Source organism: Botrytis deweyae (assembly GCF_014898535.1).
Source record: "Botrytis deweyae strain B1 chromosome Unknown BDEW_062, whole genome shotgun sequence".
In the NCBI taxonomy this organism is placed as follows: Eukaryota; Fungi; Ascomycota; class Leotiomycetes; order Helotiales; family Sclerotiniaceae; genus Botrytis; species Botrytis deweyae.
The window spans coordinates 1-23,795 of NW_024066269.1; the positions used below are offsets into that span (position 1 = coordinate 1).

The 23,795-nt window shown below is 37.8% G+C and overlaps 7 protein-coding genes across 7 annotated transcripts; 3 read left to right on the forward strand and 4 right to left on the reverse strand.

Annotated features, from left to right (window-relative positions):
• Nucleotides 1-5,237: 5,237 nt before the first annotated feature.
• On the reverse strand, nucleotides 5,238-5,816 carry EAE98_012249 (uncharacterized protein; the record flags this gene model as incomplete). The annotated part of the gene is made up of 2 exons (XM_038959874.1): nucleotides 5,238-5,566; nucleotides 5,732-5,816. The coding sequence occupies 2 exons, from the start codon at nucleotides 5,814-5,816 to the stop codon at nucleotides 5,238-5,240; spliced, it is 414 nt and encodes a 137-aa protein (XP_038803715.1).
• Nucleotides 5,817-7,356: 1,540 nt separating this feature from the next.
• On the forward strand, nucleotides 7,357-7,869 carry EAE98_012250 (uncharacterized protein; the record flags this gene model as incomplete). Its single annotated transcript, XM_038959875.1, has 3 exons — nucleotides 7,357-7,401; nucleotides 7,486-7,566; nucleotides 7,648-7,869. The coding sequence occupies 3 exons, from the start codon at nucleotides 7,357-7,359 to the stop codon at nucleotides 7,867-7,869; spliced, it is 348 nt and encodes a 115-aa protein (XP_038803716.1).
• A 1,903-nt stretch (nucleotides 7,870-9,772) lies between these two features.
• On the reverse strand, nucleotides 9,773-13,625 carry EAE98_012251 (uncharacterized protein; the record flags this gene model as incomplete). Its single annotated transcript, XM_038959876.1, has 3 exons — nucleotides 9,773-11,934; nucleotides 11,984-12,539; nucleotides 12,633-13,625. The coding sequence occupies 3 exons, from the start codon at nucleotides 13,623-13,625 to the stop codon at nucleotides 9,773-9,775; spliced, it is 3,711 nt and encodes a 1,236-aa protein (XP_038803717.1).
• Nucleotides 13,626-14,146: 521 nt separating this feature from the next.
• Nucleotides 14,147-15,046, reverse strand: EAE98_012252 (uncharacterized protein; the record flags this gene model as incomplete). The annotated part of the gene is made up of 1 exon (XM_038959877.1): nucleotides 14,147-15,046. One exon carries the CDS (start codon nucleotides 15,044-15,046, stop codon nucleotides 14,147-14,149), a length of 900 nt encoding a protein of 299 aa, XP_038803718.1.
• A 1,369-nt stretch (nucleotides 15,047-16,415) lies between these two features.
• EAE98_012253 (uncharacterized protein) lies at nucleotides 16,416-17,693 on the reverse strand (the record flags this gene model as incomplete). Its single annotated transcript, XM_038959878.1, has 1 exon — nucleotides 16,416-17,693. The coding sequence occupies one exon, from the start codon at nucleotides 17,691-17,693 to the stop codon at nucleotides 16,416-16,418; it is 1,278 nt and encodes a 425-aa protein (XP_038803719.1).
• A 1,052-nt stretch (nucleotides 17,694-18,745) lies between these two features.
• On the forward strand, nucleotides 18,746-19,753 carry EAE98_012254 (uncharacterized protein; the record flags this gene model as incomplete). The annotated part of the gene is made up of 1 exon (XM_038959879.1): nucleotides 18,746-19,753. One exon carries the CDS (start codon nucleotides 18,746-18,748, stop codon nucleotides 19,751-19,753), a length of 1,008 nt encoding a protein of 335 aa, XP_038803720.1.
• A 766-nt stretch (nucleotides 19,754-20,519) lies between these two features.
• EAE98_012255 (uncharacterized protein) lies at nucleotides 20,520-23,508 on the forward strand (the record flags this gene model as incomplete). Its single annotated transcript, XM_038959880.1, has 5 exons — nucleotides 20,520-20,671; nucleotides 20,727-20,862; nucleotides 20,921-22,213; nucleotides 22,261-22,753; nucleotides 22,805-23,508. The coding sequence occupies 5 exons, from the start codon at nucleotides 20,520-20,522 to the stop codon at nucleotides 23,506-23,508; spliced, it is 2,778 nt and encodes a 925-aa protein (XP_038803721.1).
• Nucleotides 23,509-23,795: the final 287 nt, after the last annotated feature.

Consider the following 23,795-nt stretch of genomic DNA (forward strand, 5'->3'; position numbering starts at 1 on the left):
TTTAAAATAACTATAAGTATTTTATATATAAATATATTATAATAATTAATAATAAGTTATTCGATTAATCTGTAATGCTTTTTATTATCGAAAAACCTGGTATTATATATTCTATATTATCTTTTTATAAATCTAATTTAGAATAATAAATTATTTTTGATTATTCGTAAGTAAAAGAAGAAATGTTTAGTAATTATTATATATTAGCTTAAAAAGTTCATAAATATTTATTTTATTTTAGTTATACAGTTTTTATATAATTTGATTTTAAATATATATATTAAATAATACTTTTTTATTTTATGAATAAATATATTTTTTATCTTTTTTATAAAAAATTCTGTTTAAATATAATCTATTTATATTTTATAAGGTATTTAAATTATATATTTTTCAATATTCAAGTTTTTATATATTATTTATAATTATATTCTCTATTTTTTAGAAAAATATTATTATTTAAAGAATAGTGTTTTTCATATTAATGAATACTTTTCTATTTTTGAATCTAATTTTTCAGATGATTTAGCTTTAATCAAGTTTTATATAAATAATTTTTTTTTGGATATAAAATAGCTGAAAACATTTATAATACTTTTGCAAATTATCTTCTTCTAAAACTAGTTTTTATTCAATTATATCTTTTTTTTAAAAAACTATATATATTTATAAATGAAATAAAAGTTTTAGATATATTTTATTAAATAAGCAATATAATAATTATCAAATCAATTTAAATTATTAAAATTAAAAACTTTTCTATTTCAAGAAATTCTATTAAAGTTTATAGTTTTCTAATTATTATTCAAATAATCTATTAGGGTATTAAGAATTTTGCTAAGATATTTTATCTTCTTTTTTATTTTACTAATAATATTGAATAATAATAAAGACTTTATAAATAGCTTATTTTTAAATTTCTATAAACTAAATATTCTAAAGTAATTGAATTATATAGTATAGATTATTCTTTTTTTATTGAAATATATATAGATTCTAATGCTTTTGTATTAGATTATTATATTATATAAAAACAATACTTTCTAGGAATTATCTTAAGATCTTTGATTATATATTCTGTTTTATATAACTTTTTTTTTAAAAAAAATTTAAAGAAATTATAATATTTATAAATATAAGCTTTTAATAATTATCAAGTTTGTATATAAATATTATTATTATTTCTATTATTCGAGATTTTATAAAATTTTTATTAATTATATATTATTAATTAGATTTTTATTTCCTAAAGTCAAAACTTATAGAATCTATATTTGTTAGATTATAGAACTATTTATTCTAAATATTATTATTAAATATATTGAGGGATTTTGCAATAAAGTTATAGATATATTTTTTTATATTATTTTTCTTAATCTGAATTACAAATTAGATTTATTTTTAAACTCTTTTAATTTATTTCAAAAAAATAATAATAATTCTAAATAGATTTAGAAAAACAAAATTAATAATCATAAAAAACTTTTTTGTTTATATAAAACCAAGCAATTTTAAGTTATTACAAATTATAATATATTATAATCTTTCGGAAATAATATGAATATTACAATATTAGATCAATTTATAATTATTATTAATAATATTTTTTTAAATCAATTTTTAATAAATATAAAAACAATCTATAATATTATAATATATTTAATTTTATTTCTATTAATATATTTCCTAATAGGATTTCTAATTTTGAAAAAGGATTTTTTTAATATTATATTAAGGATTTTTTTTTATTCAAAAACAAACTTTTTTATATATTTTATAGAGTTGATAAGTATTATATATAAAGATATAAAATATCTGATATTCTATTATATATATATAATCAGAAAGGATATTTTGTTATTAAATTGATTATTAAAAAACTTAGAAATTATTATTAGCCTTATTTAGTTTTAAATATTAAATAATATATTTTAGATTATTTGAAGTATATTAAGTATAATATTTAATAGTATATCTTTTATTTAATATTTCTTAAGATTAATTATTTATTTATTTTTATTAAATTTGATTTTATAGAATTATTTTTATCTATATCAATTAATAAAGCTTAGATTCTAAATATAACTTGGTTTATAATATAGAAATTAATAAATATAGAATTTATTATTGAAAATATAGATTATAATAATAATATATTCGATAAAAAAGGATATCTCAATTTCATTTATATTTTATTAATTATCAACTACTTCTCTTATTATATTTGGATATTCCCGATAGTTGATACTACAGGAGCAAAGACTATTAAATATCTAGACTAGCTTTTTAATATAATTAAAATTTCTATTAAAGAAATATATAATCCTGATATCTATTTTGAAAATAAAACTTTATATAATTTTTCGAAAAAATCCGGTATATTTTTTATTTCTATAACTATTAAAATAAAAAAGTTATTTGAAATAGCCAAAAAAGGAAACAATCTATTTTAAAAAATATTTAAAAAAATCGAATCTAGTATTACTGATTGGTTATTTGAGATTTAAATTAATATTAACTTTTTTAATATATAAAAGATATCTTATTTAGATTATTCCTTTTATAAAATCATATTTGACTTTTAATTAATTGATTCTTTAGAAATCGAATTTTTTTTTTATAAATAAAAAGAAATATAAAGTTATCTTTTTACTATTAAAAATATTAACAAGAAATTCCTTTCTAAGATATACTATATTAAAGTTTTCAAATTTATATACAATCGGAAGTTAATTAGATAGAAAGTTTTAGAATAATTTGATTAGAAGAAAGTTATTAATAAGGAAAAATATAATATAAATGTATAAGGTAATTTTATATATTAATCAAAAAATATAATGATATTATATAATAGTATTTCAATTAAGAAAAAACTATATCTCTTTTATTATAGTCCTTTTATTATTATCAATTTTGCAGAAAATTATTAGAAATCTTATAAATTGTAATAAATCAATAGAAAAGTTATTTGTAGATTGTTTTATATCAATTATTTAAAGCTTTTCAAGTTTCGAATTGGATATTTATATACATTATTTGAGGATAATATTTTAAAATATTAGAATCTAAGAACTAGTATTTATAAGTCTATTCTTCTATTTAACCTATAAAAAGGAATTGGTATATAACAAGTTGTATTACTTGTCTTGTAGGATCAGTCTGAATCTACATTTTAATTTTACTCAAAATAAGCAAAGTTATACCAGGATAATAAACTACGAATACTCTAGCTATTAATTCAGCGAATTCTATTATCTATTTAATTTAAATATAATAATAAACTGATATATAGGTGGATTTCTATAATGATTGTTGATTGATTAACAGAATAAGAGAATTAAATATATTATATAGTTATTTTAGTATATATAAAAGGAATACGGAAATAGGATTTATTTTAGTTTGATTAGAATATATATACAAGAATACATGTCTTGTAGGATTGGTTTAGAAAACAGGCTAAATATATTAGATATATTATATAATCATCTTGATTGATATAGTCAATTAGATTGTACATAGCTTTTAATATAATATATACTATACTTAATACTAAAACCATATCTACGATACACGTCTTTTCTATATCGTAAAGGTATCGTAGTTTAATTGAAATAAGATTTTCGAAAAGATTGTTTTCAAAGCTTTTGAAACTATTCCCAAAAACTAGTTAATGACTTATTCTAAAAGGATTGAATAAAAAGAATTGTTAGAATCAATATAAAGTGATAACTAATATAAAATATAGGTGTAGGATTAGAATAAGACTTTTTATTAATTCCTTCGAAATCTCTCTTTTGAAGCTATATATATATATGTAAAAACACTTCGCTCGCTTCCGGACTAATAGTCGGCCCGATGTCGGTTCCATATCGTATCAATGCCTGTAATACTTTCCTTTCTATTTTATCAATTCCCTTAAAATTGTATACTGAATTGAATACTTTTTTCTGTATAAAAGCACACCACTAAATTTTAAATATGTTTTTAGCTTAAACGAAAATCTATTTTTGGGGTTTTGGCCAAATGATTCAAATCGGCCTCAGTACACTGGGAATGGAGAACGAGAGTCACGTGGCAGTTTGGAATTTCCAGCGTTTGCTTTGAATACGTCTAATCCAGAGACAGTCAATCTGGTTCTTCTGATGCCTTTTCGCGACAACGAACGACTGCATCGGATTAAAGATCGTATGCTTTGTGTTAGGGTATGTTTTGAATCCCGACTCCCGAGCTGAAAGGGCCAAACCACTTCAATCTTGAGTCGAAAAATACTCTGCAGTGTGATTTGAATGAGCGGAATTATATTTTGACGACCAAACGGCTATCGTTTGGTTTGATACATCTCTCACCAGAGCTCTGAATGCCGGCGTTCTCTCTCAGTACTCCTCGGTGTTTATGTCAGCAGCGAACATTCGGGGTCCTTCTCGCCAAGCATCAAGTCTCACACACGACTCAGCATGGCTGTTATCACTAGAACCGCTCATGTCAATTAGGAGTTTGTCAGTCCCGTGATGTGTACGAGGCAACCAAACGGCTTGCGTTTTATCGGCATCCTTCCACTCTCACTATTCACGGCCTGCTTCCAGCTCGAGCAACTTAACAAAGGAACCTATATGATACAATCTAACCATTCGACCGATTGATTGTATTCGGCAAGTGCTGAAGTGTCGTTGAGATCAGGTATTAATTATAGCTTGAATGCGTCGTTATCTTTCATGGCCAGAATCCTATCTCATGATAGCCTATGCCAGATGTTGTGATGAGACGGCGGAATGCGCTCGTGGCGACAACGCAGAAGTTTGTTTGGCAATTTATTAGCCTCACCATCCAATACACTTCTGGAGTCTTCCATTTGTAAATGATACGGTTTGTCCAACAGAAGGCCATCTGCCAAGAATTTATGCTTATGCTGAGTGCTGACTTGGAGCATTCGCACCAAACGCCACTCAATGCCAATCTTGGGGCTGAGTGGTCTTATATGTAACAAGCAATGCACACAAGGATATGTTAAAATAATAATTGCATTCTCGGCTTTGTGCCTGTTGAAAAACCAACTCATTGGTGTCCATGAGCTGTAAGCCATTCGTACTGCTTGAGCGGTCACATCTTGCTGTGATCATCGAGAACACAAATTCCATCCATTCAGACCACCAATTGCTCTCATCGACCGTGTAAACAGAATCGCTTCCCATTCCCGATACAGCACAGGGCATCGAAATTCCAATTCGAAACTTCATCTACTGATGTCCCATGCTCTCCTTTTGAGCCTTTTCCAACTTCGCCATCCGGAGTTCGTGAGTACTCTGGAGTTCAGAAAAGCATTTCCGGCCTTCCTTCTCAACCTTTTCGATTCGCGCTTTATTTGACTCTTCATGGTCCAAATCCTCTTCCTCAAAGTCCTTAATTAGCTCAGTACGAGTCGCTCTCAAGTATTGCGAGTTCTTCCTCGTACTCGTCATTCTCATCTTTAATGGCGGCTTTCTGTTCCTCTTCCCAGCTGTCCATTGCTTTTTGTAGCTAGTTTCGAGTCTGGCAATTTCTTCTTCTTGACCTTCCTGACTCTGAGCTCTGAGATTGGCAATTTGTTGTTAGTGCTGAGCTGTGAGGTTACGGATCTGTTGCTCGTACAAGATTGAGACATCGGAGAGGTATCTTTAGTGGTGGGTCGTGAGCAGGGTCATGGATTCTCGATGATTGGAGATGGAGAAGTCAATGTGTCGCTGATGCTCACCCTCCATGAAGGTAATATTTCTGAGGTGTTCAGCCTCGATTTTACCAACCCTTTGTTTGTATTGGTTGTTCTCGAGGGCTAACATGGCCTGGTGTTGAGAGGTTTAGATTAGGCTTTGAGCTTTGTGGTGCTCAGTCTCTGACTGAACTAATTGGTTCGACATGAATTTCTTGATAAATCAAGTTGAATTGGGTTGTATGTGACCTTTATTTGGATTTGATTTTTTTGCAAGATCGAATTGTTGTCTGTAAAAAGATGAAGGGTCGGAGGGTTCAAATCTTTCATGTGTTTTGAATCTTGAAATTACAGTAGACTTAAGATCTTCGAATTCCCAATTAGGTTAGGAGACGAACTGACCAGTTCTTCAAGTTTTAATTCGCTTTTTGTCTGTTGATTGGTTATGTCAAGTGAATACATTCAACATAGAAAGAAGTCTATAACAGTGGATAATATTACTCAGACGTTGCACACCCAATTAATCAATCATTGCTCAAAAGATGATGTGGAGTATCAATCAAGCAATTGTGGCATGCAACGTTCATGTCGGTAGTCAATTGTGCCATGCAACTTTCATGTCAGTAGTCGATTCAAATTAGATGCTGAAGGAATTATGAATGCGAAAGCCGGACACGTTGGTAGAGGTAAATTTTCAGAAGAAATGATTAATATTAAAAGGCACGAATCAAGATTACATCACGAAAAACAATCGCTTCTCTTCTTCTAAATGTTGATGAGTCGAATTTGAGATCAAGATATGAACCCACGATCTCATTAATAAGAATTAGGAAAAGTACATGTGAGTTTCTATCCAAGATCTCCAATCTAGCTCCACAAGTCAGAGTACCTATTTAAGTAGTCGCAGAGATTGAAGATATAGAAGTCACCCTACATTTCATGAAGAAAAGCTTGAGCGAATGACAATGTTAGAGCCTCCCTTCACCTCTCTCCGCTCTAATCCTTACTCGTCTTCCCCGTGCTTCGTTTTCGCTTATCCAATTTATTCCCTCTCTTCCTTTTAAACCCGTACCTATCTTTTCTCTCCCCATAACTTTTGTTTTATTTCATTGATACCCGTACAACCCAACATTAAAAAAGTAATCAAGGCAGAAAGGTCTTCGTTTTGGTCTACTTTGTGGTCACGGACTATCTCAACAATCGGCCGTGAGAATTTCCCTGGTTGATATATTCTGCAAGTAGAAGTATTTTACAACCACTTTCTCAAGGGAAGTAGCCTGGACCGCTCATTTGTCCTCTCCATCCGTTTAATCTTGATTACATTCATATGCGGTCTCTTGGTGGTGCTCGATGAACTGAATAAAATAAGCGAACAAATATCCGGGCGCTAATATTTCCTCGACCCAGTTGCCTAGGAACCTAGACGTTCAGCACTCCATTAAACGAAAAGTGTTGACCCTGTAAATCGTTGCCTACAAGGCATTTACAAACTCCACGTGGAAAACTATGAATCAATAACAGAATAAGAAGATAGGCAAGCAATTCAACAGCGTATATATAAACCATGAAGTCACATCTAAAAAACTTCTTTTTTCATCATTATCAAAACGCAACAATACGATCCCTACAATAATTCAAACAATTGAATCAAACAATATCTCACATCTACAATGTCTCAGAAAACTAGTCGGCCTTCCAAACCCAAACGTGATGACGTATGATTTTATTTCCCTTTTCCCTTCTCCTTCTATCATTCTTGGATTTTGAGGATATTGAGAAATTCAGCTAACAAGAATCAGTTTGGATTGAAACGAAATTACATACACGCCTTACAAGACTATGAGGAAGCTCGAGCCAATTTAAAGAGAGGTCGGACTAATGTATGATTTTATTTTCCTTTGCTCTTCTTTTATTATTTTCGTGTTTTGAAGATGCAAAGAATGACAGCTAACAAGAACCAGCATGAATCGGGGATATCATTGAGGGAAACTGTTTCTAAACCAATTGCAAGTGACGGACAGAAGCAAAAAGACTCTTCCTGCCCTCTGATGAAGAAGGCGACTGATGCAGACAGAAATCAAGGCAAAGCGAAAGTCACATGGAGTGGTGATGCGGAAAAGAAGAAAAGAGAAGCAGAAAACCCCAAGAAGACGACTCCATCATCAACAAGCACTCGATCCTAGAAATCAAAGGGTAATAATCGGGATTTCCAGATATGAGAGTGGAAGTGGGGGTTAAAGTAGAAGTAGATGAGAATATAAATTGAAGAAGTCAAGGATTGATAGAGATGAAACCCAAGACAAGAATAAAACAGTCTCAAATCGTACGCTCCTTAGATATATAAACTCATTCACAAACCAAACCTTAACAAAAGTGTGTTCTCATAAAGTCATTGAAACGATAGCACTTTTCCTGTAACTTTGCTCTGAACCCAAAATTGCCGAATTTTAATGATTATCAAAAGTTTGACTGTTTTAAATCCTAAAACTGTAATTGAAATCTCTAACATTAACATTCATCAAAATCTCAAACTCATGTAAAACCTTAACAATCAAGTCTTACTAACAATACCAAGCCTCTAAATATCGAGAATCGAAAGATCTCAAAATCGTACAACGAACAACCTCATTATAGACCTCATTACCTATCAATCACCTATATTATATCACAAATTCTAAATCTACAACAGGATAAAAAAATAGACAGGTAATTCATTTGACAATAAGGAGGTATATAAAGTATATATATCATATCGTATTTGTCAGCCAAGATCAGTTTGTATACCTAGGTGGGCAGAATGATTCTATTGCTGATAAAATAAAAGCGATGCATAACTTATTCTACATACCTCTAGGTACCTATATAAAGATCATAAAATATTAAAACAAATATCAAAACCCGAGAATAATCATCATCACTATCATCATCATCATCATCACTCCAATTCAAACCACCTTATCAAATAGTTTCCTACATCAAAAAAAGACCTTATAAAAGATAGTGGGTAACAATATTAACCCTTCCTCCCCCCCCAAAAATACCATATCCACATGATACTCATCCACCCCCCTCCATTGACCTCCCCATTCACCCCGCCATTCACCCCCCCATCCACCCCCCTATTCACCCCCCTATCTACCGTACTCCATACTCCCCTCTCCACCCCTCTCTCCATCCCTCTCACATAAAAAAAAAAAAAAATACATAACCAATCAACCAATCAACTACTCAACTAACCAACTATCTAAATAATCAACTAACCACCCACCCAACCAACCAACCAACTACCTACGTACCCAACTATCTACCTATCCAACTACCTACCTAACTACCTACCCAACTACCTACCCCACTACCCAACTACCCAACTACCTAAATAATCAATTCAACTAGCCCTGTATCTGTATCCCAAAGCCTTCTCACTCACTCACTCACCCCCCCCACCGCCACCCCCCCCCCCCCTCTCTCTCTCAAAAAAACCCCCCCTCCCCCTCCCCCAAAAAAGCACACAGCCTTTCATTCCAGATTACAGCAAAAAAGAATAAGAAGTACAGTACAGAGCAGAGCAGAGCAGAGCAGAGCAGAGCAGAGCAGAGACCACACAATCTCAACAGCAAGCAGCTAGCAGCTAGCAGTAAAAAACAAAAAAAAACAAAAACAAAACAAGAACATTCCAGCTTTAGACAATTCAACAATTCAATCTATATACATACATACCTAGGTAATCAATAATACAATCCATGTACCTATTCCACGAGCCTAAATCCTCTATTGTGAACCAAACATCATAAATCATAAACTTCTCATAAAATTCTCATAAACTTCTCATAAAAATTCTCATAAAAAATTCCTACCATCTATCTCTACCTATCCATCCAATTCTCAAAGCCCTACAACGGGATTGACAATTCAATTTCCCATGAACCAGAACGCCATGGTTTGAAACTACGATAGGTAGGTTGGATATACCCCGCAAACTCCACCGTAGCAATATCCTACTCCCTACTCCCCGGCTTCCTAATTACCAAATCATGTCCTAATAACACCCCCCCATACCCAAGCAACTGATTCCCCCAACTCAAACATTTACCTCCTCTTAGCTCTCTCCCTAACCCCATCCTCCAGTCTCTTAACCCCTTTCAGCAATCCTGCGCCTTTCTCACAATTTCCCTCCAACCACTCCTCCATTTCCTCTCTCATAACCCTCATTCCCCTAAGCACCGGTAATTTTCCCCCTTCCTCTCCATCCACATATCCCTGCGGATTCAACAAGATATCGAAGACCCCTGCCCAAATTTCAGTTTGCCAGTATCTCTTAAGACCCTCTTTGATTTTCCACTTTCTCAATCCACCTCCCATTCCACCAATTGAATCACCTGGTCTTTCAGCAATCGTATCGATATATTTTCCAAAGAGCATGCTATGAATAATGCCCGCCAATCCATGATAATCAATTTGATAGGTCCATGGTCTTAATTCTCTCATTTCCGCACAATCTTGGGGGCCAGTCTTCCAGTCCGCGATGAATTGAACGTCAGGCTTGAAACATTTCATGTCAATTCCCCTGCCAAAATCAATGAGTGCAATGCCCTTCTTATTCCAGCCGTCGCTTCCATCTCTCTTGTATTTAGGACTCCAAATATCAGAGTCCGAGAGAGAATCAAAACGAACGAGACAATTATCTGCTTTGAGATCGCCGTGGAGGATACCCTTCGAGTGTAGAGCTTCAATTGTGCGGAACAACTCGATGGTGAAGAACATAACGAGGAGTTCATCCATAACACCACCTGGTGACTTGGCATCTGCGCGGGAGATATTGATGATATCCAGTAGAGTACCTTGATCTCTATATTCTTCTATCAAATAGCATTCATCTCTATAAAGATGCATTTCATACACATCAAGAATACTTTCTGCAGGACGGGAAACTCCCAATCTTCGTTTCGCTTGGCGCATGATGTAGAATTCCCATGCACTTGGTGGATCTTCCATCTTTAATGCTTCTAGTGATTTGCGATTAAAGTGATCGAAAGCTCCCTTGCCCATGACTGCCGGAGTTTCGTTCTCATCTTGCTCGGCATCTTCTGTTCCACTTTCGAGTAGATACACGGGGGCAAATGCGCCGGCACCAAGTTCTCGTTTCAATGTGTATTGTCTATCTGTTCCAGGAAATTCCAGGGTCGGGGGCGCTGAGATACTAGTTCTGTCGCTTGAGCCTTTCGCTCTCGAAGCTGCTTTGGCATATTTCTTTAATTCTGCTGACTGACCTCTCGTCTCGTCGTGTTGAGAAAATCCTTCATAAGAGCTGAGAGGAGGTTGTAACTTCTCGAATATTAATTGTCGAATACCTTCATCGACCGGATTACATTGGGAATCGTGAATAATAGGACCTTTAGGTGCGATTTCTTTGGCGAATGCCGTCGAACTTGACAAAGGCTTTTTCTTGCCTAATTGTGGTTGCGGAATTCTGTCAATGGGCTTCGCTTCATTAACAATTTCTCTCAATGGACTGCTATCCTCCTCCTCCTCATCATCATCTTGGAAAACCTGTATCTTTGATCCACTACCTCTGCTAGGACTAGTGGTAGAATTAAAGTAATGTTTCTGATCCCTGATTGTTGGTAATCCAAGCGAAGATTCAGTTCTCTCAACGATTGGGGTCATGAAAGGAAGTCGATTTTGAGAAACTTGAGCGGGGTCTCGATATGGATGAGTTGGTGGATCATAATCTTCTGGAGGTATTGGCACAAAACTTGTCGTTGATCTGAATGGTCCATCCTCGGCTATTGGAGTCACGAGATCATCGTGTTCTTCGACATCACGAGGAATTGCAACCTTGATAGCCTCGAACTCTTCATCTTCTCCATCGGTGAAGGTAGAGGCTATGGTTCCATCTTCATCGTCCATATCTGGACCAGGCCTCTGCGCTGTAAATTCGGTCCACTCGCTTTCACTCTTTACATCCGTAGTTTCGTCATCATCACCAGCTTCACTAGTACCATGAAGTCCCCCTGTCATGGTGCTTTCTCCGCCACTTGTATAATCACCATCAGTCATGTCTTCATCGTCATCATCACTTTCTTCCTCTTCTTCCTCTTCCTCCTCCTCATTTGCTGGTTTGAGGGGTTGGTTAAAGATATCGTAAATTTCATCCGTGGCTGCTTTAGTATGAAGAGTCATCGTTTGCTCCTTGGATGCCTTCCTCTTTTTCATCTTCTTCCCCGTCGGCGAAGAAAGTTTGGCGCTGACTACAGATTATTAGCTTTCAAAATTACCAAAGATTACTCAAATACTCACTTATTTGCGTCTTATTGACCTCCTTAACTTTCATTCTCCTATGCTTGGTTTCCCTATTATGTTCTTTCTTTGCTCCATTTTCATCTAGGTATACTGAATCTCGAGCAACAACGAGCTTTTCCGGTCGATGATTTTCGTCAGTATATACAGGATCCCGAGCAATAACGAGCTTCTCTGGCCGATTCTCATCCGTAGGTACGGGATCCCGAGCAATTGCAAATTTCTCCTTGCGATTTTCATTGGAAAATACTGAATCCCGAGCAATAACTAGCCTCTCTGGAATTTGATGTGTAATAGTTTCAATGCCCATATTAGAATCTTGAGCTGGTTCACTTGACATTGGCTCCGACGGTACATCCAATTCCGGTTCCCACGACTTATCCAACCATCCACGATGAGCAGCCCGTAATTCTTCGAAGCTCAATTCTGTCCCAATTTCATCCGGACTAGGATACACAGCTTCAAGATTAACAAAAATTTGTTCACTTCGGCCATTTCTAGGATTAATAGTCACTTGTTGCAATTCTGGAATTGTGATTTGAGGTAATTTTAATGACTGAAATACATAGCGCCACAAGTGCCAAAAATTAGTCCTATGATCATCAACATATGCAAAACAAGGGACAATAGAACGGAAGGAATAACATACCTCGTCCTTGAAAATTGCCATCTTGGTACTACTCTTCTTTCCACCCGCTTTCAATGTTTCTCCAACCCATGGCTTGGGTTCAATCCTATTTTCCTTCTTTCGGTCTGCCAATGATCCTATACTTTCCCAACCAGCCCCTGGAGATGCAGAGACTGCCGGTGCAGATCCATTCTCATCATCCGAGAAAATCTTCAACTTCTGCTTACCACTCTTTGTCGTTGTTGAACCGCCGCCTACACCTGCAGAAGGTCTAGGTGCTTGGGGATCCTCTGGGGCCGGCGCCACTGCAGCATATGGGTCTATCTTGGCCGCCAGAGCTGGTCGAACTGTCGGTAATGCGGGGGATGAAGGTTCATTACTGCTATCTGGTCTAGCAGCAAATCTTTCCTGGAACTCGTTGAATTTGCGTAACAAACGTGGTGTCGGTCTAGCCTCCTTATCAATACCCATCTGAAAAACTTCCTCTGCTTGTACCCATCTGCCAGCACCTTCTAGCCATCCTGCAAATTCTTCGTAAAATAATGCTAATCCTTCCCCAATATTATGACGAGCTAGAAATGCGAATGTTTCGCGCGGTGTATCGGAGAAAAATCGTATGTATGAAAGCCATAGCTTGAGGTATCGTGGATCATTTTTGTATTGTGGAGAATTGAGGAAGGTCTTCGTTGCGCGCTCGAGAAGAGGGGCAAGTTGTGAATTGGGTGTTGCTTGTGCGGAGGGGTATGCATCGAGTGTCCATTTGACATATCGATCGTAGATATCTAATGGGTCGTCTGATTCGCCAATATTGGCTAACTCTTCTTCATATTCCTCTCTAACGGCATCGTTCAAATTCCTGGTATCGGATGGTGTAGGTGTTGAGAGGGGTTGTAGAGGTGATGGCGAGAATATTTTTGCGAGATTCCTTGCGGATCGTCCTTGTGGTAATGATTGAATGTTTTCTTTCTGATTCTCAATTATGTCGAAATCGATTAAGTCCTCAGAAGCAGACATCGTGAGGCTCTTGTGGTGGTTAGTAGTTTGTCGAAAATGTTGTTGTCGTAATATTTGGAAATGGAGTTGTTCTTAAATTGAAAATGGTAGTTGAGTTGTTTACGTTTTTTGTTTACAGCACCCAAATACCCCAGCAACCCCACCATGCACCAATCAAAATCCTTTTGCGCATGTGAGTGAACAACACCGACACAGATGTTAGTTCGAGACTAATTTATTTATTATCATTGATTTAAGTATTACAAGATCTCATAAATAATATTCAAAGACTTCAAGATCACAGCTTCAGTAATAAGCCAATAACAAATGAATAATTCTCAAGATTCTGGAAGGATTCCCTAATATATATTGTCAAAAACTATCTAATAAAAGGCAATATAACATTCTCTAGACATCGTTCAACGTCCTCCTGCGAAGTCTCTTTCTACGTACTCGCTTGCCCCGATTGTTCCCTCACATATCAAGCTCCCAAACTTTCATTTCTAGCCCACTTGATCGACAAGCGTATTGTTGCAATACCCTTACTGGCCTCCAATTGCCATATCCACCGTCGCTGCACCATGCTCATACGACCCAGGATTCTTTCTTCGAAGACGAGCCTCACGAGAGTAGCATTCTTCCTGATCCTCCTCATCCAATACAATCCTCACCCTCGGAGGCTTCCATTTCGTATTTCCTCTTTCAGACCTTATGCGCTCGAAACACTCTTCGAGTTCCGCAATAATTTTAGACGGGGTCATATCCCATCTTGCCGAGTGACTTCGCCAGTTTCCTTCTATCGCAAAATCCGGATGGTCAATCCATCGAGGTCCCTGTTCCTTATAACGATATGTGTAATAATCGACAACATATGTGAATGTCTTTAGATTTGGGAACTCAGCTATCCACGTCGCTAACTTCAGCCAGCTGAAAGGCTCGTGGTGTCTTATAGACTCTTCCCAAATCCACCGGATCCCAGTAGCTTTTGTCGAAACTGCAAGATGCTGCATCGCACCCATTCGCTTTTGGAAAAACGGATTATCAAGAGGGAAACTCATATCTTTCACACCTGGATTCAAGTTGGGATTGTCTTTGGAATGGATCGGAAGCCAGTATGGAACATAAATGATGTCCATAGATGGCTTCCACCAGCGACCAGAGATGCTACGACTGACCGCCTCATCATTTTGCTCGTTTTCTTTACTACTCCACGACTCTTGATAAATCCTTAATGTCTCTTCTCGTGATTCTTGGCAGACATGCAAGAATTTAGGTGGAGGTAGGTATTGAAGACAATAAGTGTCAAACTCCTGTAGTCGGACATTTGCATCGACTTTGAAGTGAAGTATCCTCTCTTCAGAACAACAAAATTTCCAAATCTCACGACGAATTTCGGTAGGCAAATCACAAAAATTCGTAGCTGGATTGCTTGCGCCAGACATTTTGGTGTAGAAATATGGGTTTGACTTTCAATTCAATAGACCTACAGGTATGTTTTGTACACGATGAATGATGAAGATATACAATGTATGCTAACGGACACAGTGAACAAAGAGGACACACATGAGGTCAAGTGGATACAGATTATAATTGAGCCTTGGTGCGTTTAGTGATGATTGGGTGAAGGCACGATACTACTGGAGGATTATTCTCGCGTGATTTTATCCGAACATCACAAAGCTGATGAATACACACCTATAGTTCCACCTAATCGTGTCTCCGACCAATTTTGCTACTTCACGAATTTGATGTTAAATCTACCTAGTACTTATAGATTGTAAGCACAATCTATCCTCAATATTTTCAGGATCGCGAGAGAGCGATAGCATTTTATTCCTATACACATTCCAAGTAGATTTGTTCAACATACTCTACATTACCTATGAAAGGCTTGAGTCAAGTCTGAGAATTCCAACAACAAGTAATGTGATAGTTGAAGGAACGATTTTAGTAGATCAATACTTCCGAGTTCAACTTTATACATACTTCAACCATTCCTTTCGTGTTTGCAAGGGAGTAGATGGTTCCAACGAGTGAGCACTCCTCAAGACGGTTTCAAACTCATCAAAATCTTAAGCTAGAGCAATTAGATCTACATCCGCCTAGTATCGCTTCCGCTTCCACTACTTCTATTTCCATCACCACCCAGTAAACTCTTCTCCTCTGTACCAAAATCTTCGATCCTGTCATTTTCATCCTTCTACTTTCTAAGTATATGTATATAAAAAGGGAAGTCACTATCAGTACACCTGATTTATTAGTCTCAAACATAATAAGACACGCGAATACCGCCTATTGAAAGCAGAAACCACAAAAAAGAAACGATCCTGCTAGTCGCAGCTGAATCACAATAATATTAGAATGGGAATTCACAACCTTTTTAATTTGTTAGATTACACCCATAAGACAGTCACAAGAATATGGTGTATAAAAATGTTTAAGTATTGAAAAGGGGGACTAGCTAAAGTTATGAACTGTTTTTTTTTTGGTGTGAAGATAAGCGAGGAAAATAAGGAGAATGTAGAGATAGGCTATATTCTGTCCGTCTGTTCGTCCTAGCAGGACTGCACTCAATGTCATAAGAGCACACCCTAAATTTCCTAAATTATTCAGGTGTTGAACCAGTTATCAGAACTCCCACTGGAGTCAATCGATCCTAAAACAAGAGACCATTAAGCGAACTCCCCCCTCCCCCCAGCCCTGTCTGATTCGTTCAAAAGAGTCCTGCGCTTCGCAGTTTGTTAGCTCGTAAAGCCATGTTCCCCTTGAATATTTCCGCGGACAGCAATTCCATCTCCAACAGTAATCCATTCACCATGGTGCGCCCTCAAAGATTTGCGCCAATCCCTTATACGGACCCAGAATCGTGCCATCAGCATGAGCGGGCAAATAAGTATCGAATCCCACAAAATAATACCTAGGCTCTGGGCAACGCTTCTTCCGTAAACGCCAATCTGCATCCGCATCGAATCGCGCAATCATGCCTACACCCGGTACGTGCACCTTCCAGAAATTCATAAAATCGTCCTTGAGTCTAAATCCAGAGCCAAGCTGTCCAAGAAAACCTTGAAAGCAATCATCCACTTCTGCCTTTGCTTGCATCAAGCTATGGGGGCGCTCATTGTGCAATGTTCCATCTTCAAACTCGAAATCCTGGTAGTATAATTCATCATTGACGTCAAAAATCACTTCTTCTGTATCGAGGTGCATCTCGGTCATCGGGTCGTCGTTTGAAATGATGTATGTCAATTTTTCGAGATTGGGACATTCGACACTGATCAAACCGTGTATTAAGCGATCAACATCATCTTCTTGGAGACGATGGTATGGCCAGTCCCATTGGAATGGTCTTACATTAGCGAGGGCGATATGCTTAACATTTGACAAGTCAATGGATCCACCGACGAAGTAGAGGATGAAAAGCTGGCGATAATCAATGATTAATGTGTCAGTCTCGGGTCGGATATAAACATGGCTTAAAGAGCGGTATCCGGATCCTCTCTCATGAAAGATATTGCGTCTACAGCGATCCCAGAAATAGTCGGGAGGAGAGTAATTTTCGTCGTGCAATGCCTTGTAAAGCTTTGACTTTACACCTCTGGAATACTTCCGAAGCTCCACTTTCTTGAATTCCTTGTTCACCTCGTTATTGAAGAGCCAGGAGGTATTGAGCAATGGTGTGAGATGCATATCAGGTAGCATCTGAAAGTTCAAGATCATGTTGAAATTGTTGAACACGGTTCTAAATCCCATGCGAATGAGACGCTTTTGAGGTAATGCGTACTTCAAAATCATCACCTGAACCTCGAGAGGAAGAAACTCAAATGCAAAAAAGCTATCGTCCTCGGTTGAGCGTTCGAGAGCCTTAAAGGCCTGAGTTTGACTTGCTGTGAGCCAGCTTGAAGTAGGGGTATCTATTTCCATGTTATCCATAGCCATGATTGTATTATCGATGGTTGCATTCTCTTTGGCTGTCTTTTTCGTGGACATCTTCTTCATGGTCTTCTTTTTCATCGCTGTCTTTCTCATCAGTGCCTTTCTCATGGCTGCCTTTTTCAGGATTGATTTTTTAATGGTCTTCTTAGTCATGATCGCCGTTCGAAAGAGCTAATCTGTGGATAGAGTTGATAGTAGATTTGGTTGGAGGAGTTTTTAAGTTCGAGACAAGGTCGTTATTGATGGAGAGTTGTGATTGGTGTTAGTTTTAGAAGGAAGGAAGATTAATTGGAGGGATTTCAGCAGTGCTTCGACAATGATTATATACTTATTGGGCAAGGGGACCTACGGTTTGGGGTTTGCTCTACGCTATTGCGTTAATTGTATGAACAGTGAGAGTACTCATCTAGCGCACAAATGCTGATGCGGTTATACAGGCGCGAGATACAAAACAGTGAGATGACCGCTAGAATCTGTAGATGCTTGTATTAAGATAATGACCGTGAACATTCTGCTACTCATTACGGCTTGTTGTTCAGTCACTCATTTGTAATCAACACGGTAATAGCCTCAAGATATTTAATGCGACTTGCTAAACCTATGTGTGACGAACTTCACGTATCTGTGTGATTACACATCACGCCGACCTCAGTCCAAGACTAGCTTTCACTAAGCGATCTTTATTACATAAGGGATAGAGACATCCCTCACGGATCTGTTTCCCCTTTAGCTTTCTGATTCTAGTTTATTTGACGTCTGAAAATACGCTCTAGCATGTAATCGTAGCATAGAGTTTTACCTCGGTCGTCCAGCAAATTCAACGATCAAATAATACGGCGCCAGCGCGATTTTACCGTGATAATGAGATTACAAATGAATCAGTTTGTCGCGATTCATTGAACATTATCATCATAATCAACCAATACGGCTCGTTCTGTAGACCAGTATATATACTGGGCATTTCTCTTCTCATTCGAACGTTGCATTTGGCTCCATCCATTCATCTTCATCATATCTACAAATACTAAGCTCACATCCACTTATCTCAAGCTGAACCAGTCAAAAAATTCGATTCACAGCTATCAGATCGATAGTCATCCTCATTGAGCCCGATACTGCGAGTCAAAAAAATTAAATCACCAAAGATCAATATTCGAAGGCCTAGAACAATCGGAGAACTTTCAAATAGCGGCTCACAACCCAAGATGAGCTCATCCGCCAATCACTTGAAGAATAATCCCACGATGTTTCCTCGATTCGGTCAATTTCCTCTCGAAATTCAATGCATGATCTTTGAGCAGGCATTGCCACCTTCACAAGTTCTGAACTTCCATTTCTGGATTCATAGGAAACGTGGTGGATTCACCGATATCATCAACTTCGGATCTGCGCTAGCAAAATTCCCTGGCGTTTCATCTCTCTTAGAGACCTGCAAAGCCTCAAACGACACTATGCATCGCCGTGCTGGCCTTAAGAAGATCGAACTATTCCGTCCCCCAGTCCGTCACTTTCTTGATACAACTGAGACACTTCCTGATACTCTCAACTACATGTATTTTCGACCTTCGATCGATGTATTCATGGTCAGCATTGATAGCCTCGTGAGATTATATCAACTTGGCGGCTCGATAGGATCCCTGTGCAACATTGAGCAACTCGCTGTAACAGGAATAGATTACAATCTTTTCGATGATTGGAACGAGGTCGAAATAACGAATCTCTTCGAGAAGTTTTGCAATGTGATCCAAAAACACTGCCCAGCACTCAAGAAAATTCATCTGGTTATTGGCGACACTGAAGCAGTTCCGTTCGGTCATGTGAAAGATAGTCTTGAGTTGACTCGAGATCTGAGACTGATCAAAATAGACGAAGACTTTCGAAATTTCGATTTTGAGGAGGACAAAGAGAGGCAAGAATATTACGAATTAGAAAGTCTTAAGGCAGAGATAAATAATGCTTTCAATTATGCGCAACACGCAATGAGCGAGCTCAAAGACTATGCAGAACGAACGGAAATGCTATCAGACAGTGCCGTAGCGGATTACTGGAGAAAAATGAAAGTAGTTCCGGCTATAGTAGGCTGGTTGGAAGGTGGGAAAAGGCCCCAACTATGGTTCCCTGCACTATCATCTGTGCTTCCATGCTATGATGACGGAACTCCTTTCGATAGATATGAGGGGATATTTGATCTCTTTGAGGGGGCGGACTTGTAAATCCGTCGAGTTTGAAATCGTTGACACTTGCTCACGAAAACACCCTCACCCTATTAGCGAGAAACGCCTAGTTCAGACTCTGCAGAAGTAGATTTCCGGGTTCAGGCTATGGGTTTACTTGAGTTTCGCTAGCACTCACCTCGTCTGTATTGTGGAGGTTGTAAAGGGATACCCGTATCGATAATTTAGCGAGAAGCTAGTGTGGAAAAGCGAGCATGAACAAGGTTGATATTGGAGGAGTGTGTGTACTAGTAACGACTAGCTTAGAGATGTATAAACGCTTTAAACTTTGATTAATATGAAAACCGAAGCGTATTAGATGACAATTCAACTGAAATAAAATGACCAATAATTTGTGTGACTGTTTGTGATATCCCTGCTGACATAGATTCTTTCCGTGTATATCTCCCTATAACCACGTACTGATTTGTTTGTGAGGTTCTTCGAATAGAGTTTCAAAAAAAGAATGATTTTCATACCCAAAATTAGTCTGCTGACATGCAGCCCAATATATTAACTTTCAGCTCCACGCCAAGCCAAAATTCCCACATATTGCTTGCAGCCCTAAATTGCCTGCAAATCATAGCCCGGTTATCGATACACAGCCCAAAAGCTGACATGCGAGGCGGGGTGTCTGTGGAACTTTACGGAGCTGGTGCCTAGAACACAGAATTTGATAAGAAGAAATTACTTTCCGCATTTTGGATTTTTAAGAAAGATTTGGAGTCCGAAATTGTGAGAAATTGTGGAAAATAAGAGAGAAGTCATGGACTCATCAGATGGGTTTGAACATATTACGCAGCCTTTGGGGGATGTCCAAGAGGAAGGAAAGGTGGATAATGATGTTGTGAGTGGTGAGGGGGAGAACAACAAGGAAAAGGAAATTAGCGACGACGAGGAAGAGGCTACCGGTGATAAGTAAGCAGATCTTAGCATATCGAATTTTTGAATTTCATCCTCTGATATTTCGTAGAGAGTCCGAGGCCGCTCAAAGAATCCCTGAAAATGAGACATCCGAAATGCGCCCTACTTGGACCCGAATGCACCTTCGACACTTATCTATTGAGGTTTTGAAAGAACACAACATAGATTATGTGATAGATAGTCAGGTATGTTCTTTTCCACTATGATTGAGATCTCAAAAACTGATATTTTTTTATGAAATAGAATCCAGACTACGTCTTGATTCAACGTTGGGTCCCCGAGTATGAACAAGATTTTCTTTGGGCCGCAACTCGTGCTTCACGTACCAGACGCAATTCTGAGAACCGTCGCTCCAACTCTCCATATCCATCACGTGTTCGTTCCAACCGAGCTTCATCGCCTGGAATCATTGAAGTCCGTGTAAGCAAGCAAGCAGCGGAACTCAAGCTGAATATAAATAGAATGGAGTTCAAGGATTGGGCAGGATCAAAGTATATGGAGCAACGAGGAAAGCATGTACTAGATGTTGCGGTGGAGGATGGAAAAACGATTAGAGTGGCGATCAATTCAGAGGCCTTGAGAGACGAATTGCGAATACTAATAGGAGCTGGTGTAGGTCTTTTGATAAGTGAATGGCGTAGAGTTTTGACTGGGCCTTGGAAGGTTCTTGTGGAGTATGAGGAAGCAATCAGATCACGATTGCGAAAACTGGAGGAAATGATGAATTCTCGAGACGAAAAGCTGGAGGAAGATTCGCTGGAAGACAAAAACAAAGTAGCCGATCAAGTTCATGAAGACAGAAGATCAGATCGCAAGGTCCGATTTAGAGATCCACCTTCGAGTTGTGAGGTGTGCGATGTTGTCTATCCTCCTCACGAAACTCCTCTCGCATGTATCGATACCAGAGTGGCTCACTTAAAGTGTCTGATCGAATTCATGGACCACGATCTGAAACATGTTTTCGAACTCCGACAACAGATCAAAGACGGTACTATCACCGAGATAGCTTTCACCGATCTTTGGCATTTATTCAGTCCCGGCGATCTGATTGTCACCTATCCCATGTCTCGTGCGTACCGAGTCTTTCATACATCGGGTGGTCGACTGCGGTTATCTAAACCGGAATTATTTGAGAAGAAAGCAGTGTGCTCACCTTTCAATATCAACTGCTTCTATATGAAGTCTGATTGGAAGGTCGTTGGCCCGGTTCATGAAACTTTAAGAATATCAGAGTATGCTGGAAAGAAGTCAGTGTCAGAATTACTAGTTGAACTGGATGGGGAGCTCATGACAGAGAGAGTTACGGTTGCACCCCTCAAGTTACTCTCGATCAGTGAGCGGAAGAATCGAACATCATATCTTGTTGCTAGAGGAAAGAAACTAAGATCCTTGAAGCAAGGTGATCACAAGTATTACTTGGGCAGTGCTGGAGAAGAAGTATCAAACTCGTCAAATAATGAAGATTTGAAATTTGCAGGGCGACCGCCAGTATATGGAACGAGTTCTTTCGTGAATCTCAAGAAAGAACGCGAAGAAGCAAGTGAAGCATCCCGCATTAATCATCAAGGCTAACATTTGAATAGATAAAAAGCGAAGTCATCATAGACAGCGAGTTCGAGATTGAGAACAAAGCTATTGGTCTTTTTGACGCAATTGAGTTCGATTCCAGGGAAACCGCAGAGAATTGCACACACTATGGAGTATCGAACAATCAATACTTTAATGACCGCGGATGTCGATGCTCGGACTTGATCGTGGACAATGTTGTTGACAATGACCGTGCGGCCAAGTACAAAGATGATTTTCATCTTTTGCATCCTCGTGATGTTAACGATGAACTGGAAGATGAGTTCCTCATGTTATTGCCGCCTACAGTTGAGGGGTTTGTGCTGGAGAGAAAAATATGGAAGATGCTGAGTGTAGATACGATAAGTGATTTGAAACAAGAAGGCGTAGAGAATCCTGTGGATTTCAAATCTCTCGTAATACCTGAAGGACACGAGAGTCTATTGAAAGCATTGGTGGGAACGCACCCCAGCAGTCACTCACTATCATTTAGAAAAAGCAGGGATCAATGTAAGTTCTTGACATAGTTCAAATTAAGAATCCTACTAATGAGAATAAAAGCCAGCCTAGCAATTCTGCTCCATGGACCCAAGAACACAGGGAAGTTTCTCACCGTAAAAGCACTTGCCTCTCATTTCAATAGACCACTGTACACCATAACTAGCGCAGATCTTGGCATGATCACATGGGATGCTGCACGGGAGCTTGCTACCCATTTCAAACGAGCTACAAAATGGAACTGTATAATTGCAATTCCAGATGCGGAACGTCGGTTCCCGCACCGCAAGAGCCCTTCAGATGGTGATTCCAATATGCCAGGATTATTTCTGAGGGAGTTAGAACTGTTTAAAGGCATTGTAATTCTGACGACGGATATAAAAGATGATGTGGAGGAGCAAGTTCTGAGAGGTATGAATGTATGTCTCGGAAGCGATTTCTGGAGCAGATCAGAAAATCTTCAAGTTTGGCAGCACGTTTTGAAAAAGCGTGGAATTTTTCTTGCAGAAGATACTGAAGAAGTACCTGCTGGAATTAAAGTGTCACTTGGGGAAGCAGACTATGATCGTTGGTTGAGATTCATAGATGGAGAATATGGAACAGGAAAGCGGTGGAGTGGTGTGGAAATGAACAATTACTTTGATACAGCGTTGGCTCTGGCGGCATATGATACCAATTCCACCAGCGGATCGACGTATGTCTTGAAGGACAGTCACTTGAGTATTGCAGCAAGGGTTGTTGGGACTTCAGTTTTCTCTGTGTTGTAATGTCACTTCTGGCTTTCATTTCAATGTGTGACTCTGCAGCAGTTGCCACAGCATCGAATAGCAAAGGAATTATTTTTTACAATGGTTTAATATTTTATTTTACGAGTAACCCATTTTTCCTAAAATCCCAGTAACCAAAGTCTCAGCAATTCCTGCTCTGAAACTTCACTCAGTACATAGTAACCGTGTCGAAGAAGCAAGATCCTCAGCCTCTGAATGTTCCTAAACTTCCGATCGATATCCGAAATCACCAAATCTGTCGTCTAACATACCACCACTTTCATAAC